General features: G+C 40.6%; 1 protein-coding gene across 2 annotated transcripts in view; it reads right to left on the bottom strand.

Annotated features, from left to right (window-relative positions):
* PDHX (pyruvate dehydrogenase complex component X) overlaps positions 1–18,038 on the bottom strand; it is a 96,521-nt gene that overhangs the window by 29,056 nt on the left and 49,427 nt on the right. For both annotated transcript variants that reach the window (XM_050955397.1, XM_050955396.1), the window contains 2 exons: positions 14,230–14,413; positions 11,786–11,933 (listed from right to left, as the gene is read on the bottom strand). In XM_050955397.1, the coding sequence (XP_050811354.1) occupies positions 11,786–11,933; positions 14,230–14,413 (332 nt within the window). The remainder of the gene's footprint in view (positions 1–11,785; positions 11,934–14,229; positions 14,414–18,038) is intronic.

Genomic DNA, 18,038 nt, shown 5'->3' with positions numbered 1-18,038 from the left:
ACTGAAGTCAAACGAACAATATTACAAAACAGTTCACATGCTAAATCTATACATGAATTAGTCTCTTATTTGTACGTTGATGGATGACCCATGATTGAGACCATGTTAATGATTTGTTTAGGTGATTATTCAGAGTAAAGAAAGTTTGTTGGTTTCTCACAATGCAGATCATCAGGAGAACAAAGTTGTTACAACTGAAAGATGTTTCAACAAATTGAGGACAGAATATCACTGAAGTAGTATCATTTCCAGTTGGATCAGAGGCACCCAGTCCATATTATTTTCTTTAGCCTCCTTATTTAAAACAAGTCTAATGTGTTTGCGGGGAGGGATAACTCTCAGTGGTTTGAGCATTGGCCTGCTAAACCCAGGGTTGAGAGTTCAATCCCTGAGGGGGCCATTTAGGGATCTGGGGCAAAAATCTGTCTGGGGATTGGCCCTGCTTTGAGCAGGGGGTTGGATTAGATGACCTCCTGAGGTCCCTTCCAACTCTGGTATTCTATGAAGCTTTCAAGTGAAGGGCAGACAGTTCATACAATAGAGCAAGCAAGCTTTGATGGGCTTGTCTTTCTGAGCTCACTGTGGGACAAAAGGTTCTACTGAGATTACATCTCATTCATTAAGGCACTGGAAGTATTAAGTGAACTGTACATGCTACATAATGGCATCGCAGGAGCAAAGAAAGGGATTCTTTCTGCCCCCAATCCCCTAAAACAGGCTCTGGTAGACAGCCCTGTATTTTGTGGAGTTGCTAACAAACAGCATGAAATTCATCTGGGTACAAGAAAAAAGTCGTGAAGATGTGTAACTAAAACACTAAAGTGATAAGACTCTTTAGAGGGTATTAGCAGGGATTACAGCTCACTTTAGTAAGTAACGGGCTTGAGGCAAGACCAGTGAGTAGTATGTTAAAGTTTATTTATTGTTCTGGCCTAAAATCCTCTTGATATTTGATTTAAGTGGCATGTAGTGTGTTTTTTCTGTCAAGTGGGTATCTTTACTTTCTCAATGAATGATGTATATTTGTGGTCAAACTGGTACATTTTCTCATATTCAGTGCATCTTTTGAGCTATTAGATTGCGCTGCTGAGCTCGGTATTTTGAGCATTGTGAAGAAGTGCTGAGGCGTATTTTTTTTTTTTAGGAAACTACCTTGATTTTGTTACCTGCATTTCTGTGCATTGGATTTTACTGTATTTATTGCTCCATTTTGCTGTTTCTGTTTTCCCTAGTGCTTGATGCATGATTCAGTTTCATATCTTGTTTCCAGTGGTGAGGTCCTTGGGTTTTATTCTCCAAAAATAGGATGGTATATTAACCAGATTACAGATCAGATTCGCCCCCACTTTACCTGCTATGATGTCTCCCTGCACTAGCTAATGTTAATGCACCTAGTACAAGATAGGTTCACTCACCAGGAAGGGCGGGCTGTTTTTTCAGCGTGGTCCTGTCTTGTGAATTCTGGTGGAGGAGCACAGCTTTACAATCAGGTGAAGGCTGGCGAGGGAATGTATTTAATCAGTACTACTGGCTGCACCATCTCCTGAATCAGCAATATCACTCTAGGCAGGCATTGTGTAGTCAAAGGCCCCCGCCAGGGTTGCCACCTTGAAAGCTAAGGTATCACTTTCCTTGGCTGAATCTGGTCCTACAAGTTTTTAAGCCATGAGGATGATGATGATAAAACACAGCCGGAAAGCTTTAAGATAAAATGCAAATGCTGTATATAGCTTCTTTGGATTTATAAAGCTTCCTCTCATATGTAGTAGCATGTCAATGTGTAGCATGATGTGATGTAGAGCGTACAGATATTAAAATTGGCTCAACAACAGTTGAGAACATATATACATCCGACACAAATGACCAAAGGAAAACAATCAAAACATTTGATTCAGAAATCACATCAGAAACCTATTGATTACCTATATACTTTCTTGTGTAAAACAAAGGTCGATATTCACACACATCTCCATAAAAATCATTGAAGAACAAAGCTGCATCTTCCTAAAACTTAATATACACCATTCATTTAAAAAAATATTATGACATGCTAAAGATAAATTTTTCTTTCGATGTAAAAGAAATGATACTCAGAATTCTAATCCTAATTCACTAACAGACTTGGCTCAGCCTAACATTTACTTACTTAAACTTTATTTGTGAGAGTTCTTAAATATACTTAAAAAAAATAAGAAGAGCTGAGCTTTGCTGCTGGGTTTATGAAGTCTACACTTCTGGGGGGGGAGAAAAAATGAGATTTCACAGTAGTATGGTCCAAAATTAGATTTGCAAAGTGACAAAGATAGATCTGTGTCCCTAGATTATCTGAATTTTATACACTGATAAATTAAACTTTGTAAGTGATTACATGTGCCTTCCATCAACATAATTTACCAGATTCATTTAAAGGAGAAGCAGTCATTGTTTTCCCAATTATTTAAAGCATTTTTCCCCTAAAAATGAAAAGTAATAAAGTGATTACAATTCATGGAAGTGAGAGATTCAGATATAACCGGTTTAAATTAGACAGAGGACTCCACTGAGTGGGAGAATAGACTTTTAAGTTCTCTGCAGGGATGCAAGACAGACACTAATGTAATGACATTTTATTAGGATATTGCTAGGGCAGGAATGAATCTTGCACATCATCGTGAAGAAAATTTTACATTTTGGGGGAGACTAAGGAAAATTTTCCAGAGCAGGTTGATTAAGAATTATGGCAAGTGTTTCCAACTACTGAGATATTAACAACATTAGAATAAATCCTTAAGAGAGAGATTAGTGAGCAGAAGGCAGGTCAAACGTGTATGTTAAATGTATTTATCACACGACTCCACAGTTTACCAGACCGGTTTCCATCTTCATGTAGGTGGTATATGAACTTATTAAAATGAATAATTAATCTGAACTAGTCCTTTAAATAGAACACAGTAAAGAATGTGATCGAATAATAAAGCATTGTGTTACAGAACAGAAATGAAGCTTTGCCTCAGGCTAAAGTTCCTACTTGGCTAAACCAGAAGATAGAATTCTTCTCAAATAAATAAATAAATAAATAAATAAAATATGATTTATTAAAGAGCAATATGTCTTGGATCATGATAAACCTGTAGCCTCTCTAGTATGACATTATGGCATACTGAGTTTTATATTTGGTTTGAGCTAGTTAGCCTGTAGACTTCAAGGTCTGATGGAAACAGTTTAGATATTTTTCACATTTCTAGTAAGAGCATTTAAAAAATAGATTGTTTTATGGTGATGTTCTCTCTCTAGATCATATAAGTGGCTGTAATAACAAATACTCCTTATAATAATATCCTCAGTTCTGTATCTGAGGGTAGCTAAAAATATTGGATATATTCACAAAAAACAATGCAACTGTTACATTAGGTACAATGAGGGAAGATTTCTGAGTAGATAAATATAGGGATTGTTAAGTGCCTGCCTAAATTTTTCCTCTGCCACACGTACAATGTGTTCCTTCGTACCCACAAACAGTGACTAAAGTCAGCTAATATAATAGCTTGTTTCTTCAAAGGCAATGAAAACTCCCAAGTCTACATAGTTCACCAAATATAAAGAATACAGCTTCACTTGGGTGACCCTGGACAACAGAAGTTATAGACTCATAGACTCATAGGTCAGAAGGGACCAATCTGATCATCTAGTCTGACCTCCTGCACAAGGCAGGCCACAGAACCCCACCCATCCCATTTTATAACAACCCCTATCCCAGGACCGAGTTATTGAAATCCTCAAAAATGGTTTGAAGACCTCAAGCTGCAGAGAAACCACCAGCAAGCGACCCGTGCCCCACGCTGCAGGGGAAGGCGAAAAACCTCCAGGGCACCTGCCAATCCGCCCTGGAGGAAAATTCCTTCCCGACCCCAAATATGGCGATCAGCTAAACCCTGAGCATGTGGGCAAGAGTCACCAGCTAGCACCCAAGAAGGAATTCTCTGCAGCAACTCAGTACCCATCGCATCCAACATCTCCCCGCAGACCATTGAGCAGACCTGTCTGGTGGTAATTCAAGATCAATTGCCCAAATTAACGATCCTATCATAACATCCCCTCCATATACTTATCAAAGTTTGTCTTAAAGCCAGGAAAGTCTTTTGCCCCCACTACTTCCCTCGGAAGGCTATTCCAGAACTTCACTCCCCTAATGGTCAGAAACCTTCGTCTAATTTCAAGTCTAAACTTCCTAATATCCAGTTTATACCCATTCGTCCTCGTGTCTACATTAGTACTAAACTTAAATAATTCCTCTCCCTCCCTAACATTAACCCCCTTGATATATTTATATAGAGCGAGCATATCCCCCCTCAGCCTTCTTTTGGCCAGGCTAAACAAGCCAAGCTCTTTGAGTCTCCTTTCATAAGGCAGTTTTTCCATTCCTCGGATCATCCTTGTAGCCCGTCTCTGAACCTGTTCCAGTTTGAATTCATCCTTCTTGAACATGGGACACCAGAACTGCACACAGTATTCCAGATGGGGTCTCACCAACGCCTTATATAACGGTACTAACACCTCCTTATCCTTGCAGGAAATACCCCGCCTGATGCATCCCAAAATCGCATTTGCTTTTTTAACAGCCGTATCACATTGGCGACTCACAGTCATCCTGCTATCAACCAGTACCCCAAGGTCCTTCTCCTCCTCCGTCGCTTCCAACTGATGCGCCCCCAACATATATCCAAAATTCTTATTATTGATTCCTAAATGCATGACCTTGCACTTTTCACTGTTGTATTTCATCCTATTTCTATTACTCCAGTTTACAAGATGGTTCAGATCTTCCTGAATAGTATCCCTGTCCTTCTCCGTGTTAGCAATACCCCCCAGCTTCGTGTCATCCGCAAACTTTATTAGCACATTCCCGCTCTTTGTGCCAAGGTCAGTAATAAAAAGGTTAAATAAGATCGGTCCCAAAACCGATCCTTGAGGGACTCCACTGGTGACCTCCTTCCAGCCCGACAGTTCACCTTTCAATACGACCCTCTGGAGTCTCCCCTTTAACCAGTTCCTTATCCACCTTACAACTTTCATATTCACTCCCATCTCTTCCAATTTAACTAACAGCTCCCTGTGCGGAACCGTGTCGAACGCCTTACTGAAATCTAGGTAAATTATATCTACCGCATTTCCTTTATCTAAGTAATCCGTCACCTTCTCAAAGAAGGAGATCAGATTGGTTTGGCACGATCTACCTTTAGTAAATCCATGTTGCAATTCGTCACAATTACCATTGACCTCTATGTCCTTAACTACTTTCTCCCTTAAAATTTTTTCCAAGACCTTACATACTACAGACGTCAAGCTAACAGGCCTATAATTACCCGGATCACTCTTATTCCCTTTCTTAAAAATAGGAACTACATTAGCAATCCTCCAGTCATACGGCACAACCCCCGAGTTTATCGATTGCTTAAAAATTCTTGCTAACGGGCTCGCAATTTCACGCGCCAGTTCCTTTAATATCCTCGGATGGAGATTGTCCGGGCCCTCCGACTTCGTCCCATCGAGCTGTTCAAGTACGGCCTCTACCTCAGTTGCAGTAATATCCACTTCCATATCCACATTCCCGTTTATCATCCCTCCATCATCGCAAGGTTCCTCACTAGTCTTATTAAAAACTGAGGCAAAGTACTTGTTTAGATGTTGGGCCATGCCTAGGTTATCCTTAACCTCCATTCCATCCTCAGTGTATAGCGGCCCCATTTCTTCTTTCTTTGTTTTCTTCTTATTTATGTGGCTGTAGAACCTTTTACTATTGGTTTTGATTCCCTTTGCAAGTTCCAGTTCAATGTGGCTTTTAGCCTTCCTCACTTTATCCCTACATGTTCTGACCTCAGCAAGGTAGCTTTCCTTACTGATCCTGCCTTCCTTCCATTCCCTGTAAGCTTTCTGCTTTTGTCTAATCCCCTCTCTGAGTTGTTTGCTCATCCAGTTTGGCCTACAACTCCTGCCCATGGTTTTTTCCCCCTTTCTCGGGATGCAGGCTTCCGACAGTCTCCGCAGCTGCGACTTAAAGTAATTCCAGGCCTCCTCCACATTTAAATCCACTAATTCCTCCATCCAATCCACTTCCCTAACTAATTTCCTTAACTCTTCGAAATTAGCCCTCGAGAAGTCAAAAACCCTAATCCCAGATCTACATTTGTTTATCCTTCCATCTAGTTTGAACTGAATCAGCTCATGATCACTCGAACCAAGGTTGTCCCCTACCACCATTTCTTCTACGAGGTCCTCACTGCTCACCAACACCAAATCTAAAATGGCATCCCCTCTTGTGGGTGCTTCAACTACTTGATGAAGAAATCCATCCGCTATCACATCCAGAAAAATCTGACCCCTATTATTCTTGCAAGAACTCGTCCTCCAGTCTATATCCGGGAAGTTGAAGTCCCCCATAATCACACATTTCCCCTTTGTGTTTACTTCATTAAAGACATTAAAGAGGTCTCTATCCACATCCCAATCCGAACCCGGCGGTCTGTAGCACACCCCAAGCACTATCTCAGGGGAAGCTCTAGTTGCTTTTTTACCCAGTGTGATTTTTGCCCAGACAGACTCTGTCTTATCCATTCCATCGCTTCTTATTTCGCTACATTTAATTTCGTCATTGATGTACAAGGCTACTCCACCACCTTTGCCTTTCTTCCTGTCTTTTCTGAACAGCACATAGCCTTCAATACCCGTGCTCCAGTCATGAGTACTATTCCACCAGGTTTCGGTAATCCCTATAATATCCGGCTTCTCTTCCTGCACTAGTAACTCCAGTTCCTCCAACTTGTTACCTAGGCTCCTCGCATTAGTGTACAGACCTTTTAATTTTCGGCGTTTGGCGTCAGTGACATTCTTTCCCCCGTTGTGCACAAACTTTCTACCACCAGCATCACCCGTTACTCTGGTTTCTACTCCACTATTCCTCCTTGGATCAAATCTTGGGGTCGCAAGGGTATCCCCGCTCACTTTGTTTACTTCCCTCTCCAGGTTATATTCTGGCGTGGAGATCTCCCGAACATCTCCCAACCATCTCCCCCAACTTCCTAGTTTAAAGCCCTCTTGATGAGGTCGGCGAGCCTCCATCCTAGAATTCTATTTCCCTCCTTGCTGAGATGAAGTCCATCCTGAGCGAACAGTCGTCTATCCGTAAATGCTTCCCAGTGACCGTACATCCCAAAGCCCTCCTTATAACACCACTCCCTGAGCCATCTGTTGATCGCCATAATCTTGTCACTCCTTCGTCGCCCCGCTCTAGGAACCGGCAGAATCCCACTGAAGATCACCTGAGCCTCGATGTCTTTAAGCCTCTTCCCCAGTCTGGCATAGTCCTCCTTGATACAGTCCAGCGAGTAACTAGCCGTGTCATTCGTTCCCACATGAAGGATAATCAACGGATTCTTTCCCGCTCCCGCTAAGATCGTATTCAGCCTCAAGTCCACATCCTGTATCTTAGCCCCTGGCATACAGCACACTCTTCTGTTCTCCCAATCAGGTCTAGTTACAGGCCTGTCTACTCTTCTCAGTAAAGAGTCTCCAATCACGTAGACTTGCCTTTTCCTGGCGACAGTGCGATTCTCCGGTCTATCCCCCACAGCAGCTGGCCGCGATTCCTCTCGATTTGAATTCGCCCTTACAATCCTCCTAGGGCTCGTACTTGATGTTGCCTCCAGTGACTGCTCCCCTCCTTCTGCAGGACTAGCTGCTTGCTTCTTCTTCCTCGCCCTTTCTCCTTCAGCAGCCTGCTGTGTTCCATCTTCATTTCCCAACTCAGCAAACCTGTTCCTGAGTTCTATTTGTCCATCGCTGGCCCGTCTTTTCCTCTGCCTGGTTCTCCTAGTGACATGCTTCCACCGTCCACTTTCCTCACCCAGCAGTCCCTCCTCAGAGTCCTTAGGTCCTGCTTTTATCTGCTCGTCTGCGCTTGTCCCCTCTGCCTCATCATGTCTGTGTTCCATCATCTGCTCAAATCCCCTTCTAAACTCAGCCAGAGTTTCCACTTGCATCTCCAGTCCCCTTACTTTTTCCTCCAGCAGCTCTATCAGACGGCACTTCATGCAGATGAAACTCCTTTCAGGTGCTCCCTCTAGGACCATGTACATGCCGCAGCTACCGCACCCAGTCATCCTCAGTGTGTCTGCACCTGCTGCCTCCGCCTCCATCGTAGCGCTGCAACTCTGTGCCTGGCAATCCACAGCTCACACCGCACCGCAGGCCACCGGCAAGCGCAGGGCTGCTGGCAGACCCCTGCCTCTTCCCTAGTCTGCCTTCCTGGTTTCTCTGCCTTGGTCTCCCCGAACCTCCCCCTGGAAACTCCCACTGAAACTCCCCTGTTAGCCGCTCTGTTCGCCGCCTCCTGTGCTGCTGCAGCTGACTGCCTGGCTCGTTATATAGGACCCCTAATCAGGTAAGCCCCGCCCCCAACTCAGGGCTCAGCCTCGCTCCCAGCACACAGCCCCTAGCAGCCTGCCCACACACTCACTCACACACAAACACCACAAACTACAAAAACTACAACAACCTGCTCCTCCAACAGCACTCTCACTGAAACTCCCCTGTTCTTAAAAAAATGTCTTTGCACCATGAATAGAGGTAGCACTCTCGAGTGGGATAGATTCACAAAATCTCAGTATTCACCACCAAACGGTAGGATTTTGTTTGTCAGCCCCAATTCAGCAGAGTACTAGAATCAGTATATTTAATAAAGGCGGCAGAAAATTTTTAAACAGTTTTCCGACAGAAAATGCAGAGTCATCAAAATCTAAAATGTTTTGCAGCAATGTGTTAATTTAGATTAAATCTTTGATGGAAACATTTGAAAGTAGTCATTTAGACTCTTTTATATTATTACATTTTTATATATTTAATTTTATATTATATCATAATGTTTCAGCATTATCAAAGTGAAACTATTAGTTTCCAAACTGAAGTTTTTCCAAACAATCAGAATTTTCTGCAGGACAGAAATTCCATTTTCTGACGTGCTTAAAGTAAATACTACAGCTAATGCATAAATCACACTGAATTCAAGATAAGATCTCCTAGTTCATATTAAAACTACAAATTGCCTCGTCTTCATTAGGATTTTACCTTGTTAGTTACCATGTACTAACTAACATGAGTGAAGAACACACATTTTTTTCCTATCGAAGACAAAGCCACACAAAGCTTTTAGTCATACTGGATTACGTTTCATTTCCCAGTAGCTTCATCAGCTTTAGGCTACCAAAACCCAGGCTTCCAGTAGTGTATGTTGTGGGAAAGAGCATGTGTGTATTTTTCCAATAGGATTTCCCTCAACATATTTGTGATGTTATTAATATGAACTGGGACCGTATAGATCATTGTTGCAACCAAGGTCCTGTAGTGGCACCAAATCTTGTATAAAGTGGGTCAAATAAGGTGTCTAAGACAAGGTTACGATTATATCTGTACGCATGCATCATTTTTGTATTTAAAGTTATAAGTATCGGCTCTATACTGTCTGTATTTCAAACTTGTGCTATGCTTCTGGGTAACACCCCAGACAATAAGAACAGGAGTACACGTGACACCTTAGAGACTTAACAAATTTATTTCAGCATAAGCTTTCGTGGGCTACAGCTCACTTCTTCAGATGCATAGAATGGTTCCACGTGGTTCCATTCTATGCATCCGAAGAAGTGAGCTGTAACCCATGAAAGCTTATGCTGAAATAAATTTGTTAGTCTCTAAGATACCACAAGTACTCCTGTTCTTTTTGTGGACACAGACTAACACGGCTGCTACTCCAAACCCCAGACAATATGGTGTCAGCACTGTCTAGCCTGCTTGATAGCCCATTAAGGCCCATCAGCTATACAACTGACCCACTGAGAGAAGGTAGATTCATGACTCGGCAAGGGGTGTACAGGGACATGCCTGTGGACAGAACTCTAAGGTTTTTCTATGCCATGTGCTGGATTGCTTGTCTTTGGGACAAAAAAGCAGAGACCGCATGGCAAGAGACTATAAAAGGCTGCTGCAGCTCCTCCATCTTGTCTTCAGTCCTGCTTCTTAGTTCTTGAGGGACCTTGCTAAAAACTGAAGCTCTGAACAAAGGACTGAATGATCCATCCCAGCTGTGAATGTACTCCAGAGACTTAATCTGAGCTTGCAATTTATCCATCACTGCTACAAGCCTGAACCAAGAACTTTGCCATTACTGTATGTAATTGATTCCATGTAACCAATTTTAGCTCTCATCTATATCTTTTTTCTTTTATGAATAAACCTTTAGATTTTAGATTCTAAAGGACTGGCAACAGTGTGATTTGTGGGTAAGACCTGATTTGTATATTGACCCAGGTCTGGGGCTTGGTCCTTTGGGATCGAGAGAACCTTTTGTTTTTTTTAACTGGGGTATTGGTTTTCATAACCATTCATCTCCATAACGAGTGGCACTGGTGGTGATACTGGGAAACTGGAGTGTCTAAGGGAATTGCTTGTGTGACTTATGGTTAGCTAATGGGATAAAACCAAAGTCCTCTCTGGCTGGTTTGGTTTGCCTTAATAGTATAGGAACTCTAGCTTTGGGTTGTAACTGCTCTGCTCTAAGTAATTTGTCCTAATTGACACTCTCAGAAAACAGCATCGTTACAATCCTACACAGAGATTTGGCATTTAGGAATTCAACCTACAATGCATCCATCCTGATATGCCAAGATTTTAATACAGCACATATTTACTCTCTAGGTGGTCAGTCAGAAAAATCTGCATGAATTCTAGCGATAGGACTGAAGGAAACAAGAACCTACTGTATAATTAGAAATCTTATGTTAATCTGCAGTTGTGTGAGCATTCTCATACTGGTTGGTAGAATAACATTGCAGTCTTCTGGTCTCCTAAGAACCTGCCAGATTCCAGTAACCACAAGCAATCACAGAGTTTGTGTCTGATCTACAGGATGATGAAGCATATGGTAATTTTTTGCTTGTCTCTCAATGCAGTGAGAAAAAAAAAGACTATGTAATAACAGACAGTTTTGATAAGTGTAATACAGCAGATGAATCCTAAAGTAGAATTAAGGATTGAAGATTATACCACTATCTGTGCCAAAGCATTTTGTCATTTTTAGGCTGCATTCTAACTTCTGGAAGATAGGCCATGAATTTATGAAAGAAGAAATATTGTATGAAGTGAATCTCCTATGTACAGAGTGACAAATATTTTTCCAGAATGATTACTGAATTCAGATGCTAACCTGAGAAATTAGAACTGGGCATGGTCTTCTTAGGAAGGGTACTCAACATTTTCTGAAAATCAGGCCCTTTTGAAGTGATATTGGGCTTCCAAAAATTAAGGTACCCAAAATCACAAGTCACATTAGAACAGCTTGACTAGTAAGTTTATTTCCCTAGGAAGGGGCTTTTAAAAACAACATGCTGAATGAAATCAAAATTTAAAATAAAATCCATACCACGATAACTTTTACTTGAGTTTAGATTTGTAGACATACATGAAAATCACATAGCAATCAGCACCAGCCTCCCCAGAAACAAATACAAAGTGGTTGCTTAAGACAGGACAGTGAAACAGGAAGCGTCTAAATGAAAACAAAATTCTTTAAGAAAAAAAATTGTTGCAGCACAAAGAAAAAAGTTTATTTGAATGCCCAGTATTGAAACTCAATATAGAAGACTAGTCACTCTGTACAGAGCGTGGGTATAACTAATTGTATAGCAGGTCAAGATAGTCCAGTTAGTGCTGGGTACTCTTTAGATCAGTTTATTTTGATTAATAAATAACGTTTACCAACCTTTTGCTAGTTCTTTCCTTAGTTTCAAGATAGCATCAAGGTCACAGTCAGTAGTAGCATATGAATGAGGCACAGTAGTTTTAGATTCTGTTAATCTCTTAGCAATAACTCTTCGGATGTTGCTGGCAGGGACTTCTGTGAACGTACCCTGAAAGCAAATATTTTGCACACTAAACACAGGCAGAGAATACACACACTCCCCTCTGCTGAAACAAGACTAGGCAGTAATGCTTTTCAGTTGGTAGCTTTTGTTCACTTACAACAACCCCAACTTTCAAAACGCATTAAAATGTAGGAAGTATTTAATATGCCTAAGATTAAATTTAAATAAATTGAATTTTCTATTCTTGCTGAAAGATAGCAGAATGAAAAATCATATTCAGACCAGCAAAACAGGTTATACAGAACCAAGGAAATTAATGAAGTACAGTGTTTATTTTATCTTACTCCATAAAGCTGAAGTGTGAGAAAATGAAGGCTGAAAAAAATCTGAATATTTGCTCCATTGCACCATGCCTGCCAGATTTAAATCTGGATAAACACAGAGATTCTAGGCACAGTACTATAACATGTTATTATAAGTACTTGATCTTTAGCAGATAAAGGAAATCAAGACGGGTAGTCCACACAGACAATACTGACGAGTAACAATTTTCTTTAAAGAAAATTCACAGTCAGATACATTTGGGGACAGAAGTGTACCAAATTTCTATTATTCTGCCTGTATTTCTTATCACTGATAAGGAACAAGATAACTTCAGTTTACAGAGTACAATGAATCCTACTGATCTAGCAAATTACTCCAAAAATATCAGCCCTGGTTCTCAGCTGGTGAAATCAGCACTGTGGTATTACAATAGTTTAGGGCCTGCAGAGTACAGTTCTGCTGCACCTTTATTTTAGTAGAAGACTGTTAGTAGAAGCTCTGTTGAGCCATCAATTTATCAATCCCTTTAGTGGTTGCTTAAGACAGGTTTCACTGTACATCTCTCTCCTTTGTCATCAACCTGCCTCTCCTGCCTAATTCATTCAGTCATGTCACAATTCAGCATTCACAACCTTTTGATGAAAGGGAACTCTTGCAAGCAATTACTTGTAATGCCAATGAAAACAGACGCAGGAAAAATGTGGATTTCACAAGAAATACTCTCCAAAATTATACAGCATATACACTGTATGTTGAATACAAATCACAGTGTGCTCTGATATAGCTGCAGGCAAAGCACTTTTTTATCATGACAGAAAAAAAATATGAAGGCCTGGATTTTTTTTTTAACCTTACCAAAAACAAAACAAAACAAAACAAAAAAAAACACACGTCCCACCCTACATTATTTCTCATAGAATACCAAATACCAGCCCTGAAACTGCAGTTGTACTTCAAAGTTGGTTCTAGAAGCAGAATGGTCCAATTTCACAGATCCTGTCTTGAAGAATTCCAGCATGGTGGAATTCCCCCCAGAATAATGTATCTTTCAATATTTCAGGCCCAACTATTCAGAGAAAACTTTGTGAGCCTTTGACATTTTTTAAACACAAACAATCTTTACTCAACCCCAATCCTCTAACCCTTGCCTAATCCAACTCTACACTCCTAACCTATATTTATTTTTAATCCATGCTTATAGAATTTTGCACTCACAAACCTCTTATTATTCAGAGATTTCAAAGTGCTATACATATAATCAAGTACACGTAATGTTTATTGTATAGGCAGGGGAAAAAACTTAGCCATTGTGGCCTTAAGTACACTAGGGTGGAAAAAAAGGCGGGGGAGGGAGGTTCCCCCAGTTGGGTTAGCTCAATTGAGGTAAAAATGGAGATCAACTTTGATCAAAAAGATCACTTTAGCTCAACTGACCTAACAACTTAAACATCCACTTAGCATCAATTTAATGTCTTTAGTAGGTTAATACATAGCCACGTCATGCTAAATGTGTTAAACTGTGTTTGCACTGACATTAACTGTGGTTTTCAGTCCAGTTAAAGTACCTTAATTGAACTAATTCAGTTGGGGGGGGCACCTTTTTCTGAGTGTAGATAAGGACAGAGAAGTTAAGTGACATGCCTATGGTCTCAGCAAGTCAGTTGCAGAGTTGGGAATAAAACCCATGAGTTCTGAATCCCACGCCCGTTTCCAATTGCTAGATAACACTGACTAAAATGAAGTTCAGTATATTTGTCATTATTATTATTTTTTAATTAAAATGAAAAGATGTAGCATTATTTAGTTGTAACTCAGCAGTTCCCAAACTCAGTTCGTGGCTTGTTCAGGGTAAGCCCCTCGCAGGTCATGAAACGCTTGGTTTAACTGAACATCCACAGGTATGGCCACTCGCAGCTCCTAGTGGCTGCGGTTCACTATTCCCAGCCAATGGGAGCTGCAGAAACAGGAAACCCCTGCTGTAACTGAATGCATGTTGCTGCTTTAACAGAAGTATTACCTGTGCTGCTGGCTGACCCGGTATAGAAATTGGCGGAACTGCAGGCCGCGGATAAACAGAGGACACAGTTGTTGCTTGTGGAGCCAAAGGCACTACAGTAGGCTGAGTAGGGGCTGGAGAAACCACAGGTCTCGATTCCACAGCTTTGCTGTTCTGTTTCTGCTGCAGAAGATTGAGTGCATCCCTGTTGATTAAACAGTAATACAAAAAATACTTAGAAAGAAAAAGCTAACAGACAAAAAAAATACTATAATTTCAAGAATCAACTCTAATGAGTAACTTCTGGCTATTAAAATTCTGGATATAAACTAAAAATGAAAAGGCAATTATTTTTTAATTAATAATAATTTTCAAAATGAAAACTCTGAGGAGCATGAAGAAACACCATAAATGTTTATAGATTATTCATCCCTGACATGTTAGGATTTAAATCTGCAGCAGCACAGGGCAGTTGAGAAACAGGAGTACGTTTATCATCATTAAAGGACAACAGTGGCAAAACTATACTATGTATTGTACTGTCAATTCTTAAAATGAAGGTGTTACAGGAACAGATGGGACATGCATTCAGATTATATTTGGGACACAGCAAATAAAAGCTGTTTCATTTATGTTACAATAAATCACAGAATATCAGGGTTGGAAGGGACCTCAGGAGGTCATCTAGTCCAACCCAGTGCACAAAGCAGGACCAATCCCCAGACAGATCTTTACCCCAGTTCCCTAAATGGCCCCCTCAAGGATTGAACTCACAACCTTAGGTTTAGCAGGCCAATGCTCAAACCACTGAGCTGTCCCTCTCCCCCTCACATACACATAATTGCACCAGCTGTGAACACTGAAAAAGAAGACCAGTTATAAATAAAGCTGAGATTATGTCATGGAGGACATGGAATCAGTGTCTTCCAGAGACCTCTGTGACATTTTATGCTGCAGCCCTGGGACAGCAGGGCTGGAGCTGTCAGCCAACAGGGGCCTCCACAGCTCCCAGCCGCTACAGGCTCAATACTTATATTTATTTATTTTTAATGTAATACCCCATTGCTGAGGAATTAATGAAAAATAATAGCTACTATCTTTATATATTCTAGAAAATGTATACTGTTGTTTGCTGGTTAGCTCTGACACTATTACAATAGTTGTGTCAACATCCTTAATGACCACCCTGCACCTTTAAGCAGGGGGGAAGTTTGGCTGACAGACCATGGTACAAACAAGACATAGAAAGGGTAAGTAATTTGCCCAAGGATAACACAGGTTCATGTCCAAGTAGAACTCTGCAATACCTTGCTCCCAGCCCTATGCTTGGTCCATTAGACCATACTGGCTCTTTGATTAGGAAATAATAAAGTTTCACATCTCCTTACATAATGATTAAACAAAATCCTGGGAACCTTACGCTGATATAAGTGTGTATTTGTGAAAATGCTTTAAAAATAAAGTGTGAAGAGCCTTCCCCATGAGTGAAGGGAACAGTGCTTTATGGCTGTGGGGGAGGGAAGGGGAAGAGATGAAAACTACTGCAAAAGGGAATGCAGGCTTTGAAAAGGGGCAGTGCGGTGCCTTGAGCCATCCTTTTCACACAGACCAAGACTGAAGCAACTCATTATTTAAGTGCAGGGCAGATGTTAAGTGCAGGTAGTCCACAGGAAAAGTATATAGACTTAAAAAGAGGTGTTCATTAAAGGAACGAATGGAGGGTGGGTGAGAATTCCTATGACTGGTACGGCAGGGAGCCAATCCCCCATGCTTATAGCCCACCTTAACTCTCCACGGGGGGGTGGATGGTAAGGTCCCGGCAATGGATTTGCTGGAGGGACCTGGATGGAAAGAGAGGGGGAGCAGATAACCCCCCCCCCCAGGTAATTATGGAATAAACATGGGATTACCTGCACTGTACACTTATCTGCCAGGTAGACCCAGATATCTAATAATAAAGTTGTGGCCTGAGTAAACCCACGTCAAATGTCGGCTGTCCTTCTTTAGACATAGCCAGCCAATAACACTTGTGTACAAAGATGCTTTGATACACAGGCAGTGTTGGAATTAAGTTGTTATAGGACTAACCACAAATATTATTTGCTGAAGTACCTAAGCACAACATTTTGAGTTAAGAATGCAGTTTCACCCTTAATAAAGAATTTATTTACTTTTGCAAATTAAAATTATACTTGAATTTCTTTTAAAATCAAGGATTTGTTATTTAATATAGATCCTGTACTGGAAGAAAAACTTTTACTGAATAAAATGATGTTTAAAGAAAAAACTAGATGTTTTAGCTGAGAAAATGGTCACAAAGATGACACAAAAAGAGAACAGAAAAGTATTTCTGCTTTTTAACATGGCAGTAGAAAGTATTTAATTAAAACCATCTGGTTATTGTCATTTGATTGATTTCCTTAGATTTTAAGTGTACAAAAATTATAAAACTATTAGGACAAAAGATCTTTATTTTTAAATTAGAAGATTCATTTAGAAGTCTTTAAATCCTATAAGTGCAGCACATTAAATTTCTTACTACAGAATCTCTGCAATTCAACTGATTAATAAAAAGACACAGTAGAACACCAATTTATGAATGTCACGAGTTACAAACAAAACATTCTTAAGACAGGGGCCTGCAAGTAAAACTGGTTGGGGACACAAGGCATCTCGTATCAAACTTTTTAATATTTTTAAAAATATTTAAATATTTAATTTAAAAAAAATATGGTTGGCAACAACACTGCTTTTGAACTGCTTTTCTAAAACCCATTAACACAGCATTGGGGGGGAAGCAAATCTTAAGACAGGTAAATCTATTGTCAAAACAGCACACATTCATTGGTAAGCACACATTTTCCTTCCCACTACATGTATTAAAGTAAATTGAATATTCCTTGTCAAACTTGTTACAACGTGGAATCTGCACACGCTGGCAACTCTGTGTTACACTTCACTACATCACTATAGTAAGATGGCCCAGATACTTACAAACGTGCAGCCTTTTGACTAATATTTTCAGTGTCTCCATGCGAAGTACTAATTTAGCAGAAGCTCAGATTTAGGAAGTTCTCTGCATAATTTGGACACCGTTTTCTCAAGTGCAATTGCCTACTTGTCTATTTTACAGTTTAAGTACACAAGCTGAAACAAAATATCCTAAACAACAGTATTTAGAAAGCCCAATTCTGCAAACCTTAATAAATTAACATAACCTTGCAGTACATGGCGCCCATTGGAGAGCACATTGGCATCCCTGGTGGTGATTATATAATCCTGTGTTGTTCCTCAGCTACCTCAGTTTCCTTCTCCTGAAATCAGAGTACAAGGATGGATAGAAAACTCAGGTTCTCTACACTTAAATCACCACAGTAGCACAGCTGCAGCTGCACCACTGTAGCACTTCAGCGTAGCCACTCACTACAGCCATGGGAAGGTTTCTCCTGTTGCTATAGTTAATAAATCTCCCTGAGAGGTGGTAGCTAGGTTGACAGAATAATTCTTCCATCAACCTAGTGCTGTCTACATGGGGCGGAGGTTAGGTATGTTTAACTACATTGCTCAGGTGTGTGGTTTTTTCAACTCAACTTTTAGTCAAGACCTGGCCCCAGAAAGAGAAAGATGGTCAAAGAGTGTTAATATATTGAGAGAGATACCCTGCAAAGAGCGACACTTTCTGTGCTTCATATTTTATAAAAAGAACCTACAAAAACTGTAGTTCTTCAACATGTTGTAGTCAGTGTGGGTCTCACTGTAAATACGTATGTGCCTCATGCATAAAGATCAGAATCTTTTGCATGGCCACCTGGCTCCTGTGCCAGTTATTC

This window comes from Gopherus flavomarginatus, chromosome 5 (genome assembly GCF_025201925.1).
Source record: "Gopherus flavomarginatus isolate rGopFla2 chromosome 5, rGopFla2.mat.asm, whole genome shotgun sequence".
Taxonomy (NCBI): Eukaryota; Metazoa; Chordata; order Testudines; family Testudinidae; genus Gopherus; species Gopherus flavomarginatus.
This window is presented reverse-complemented; position numbering and strand designations above follow the sequence as displayed.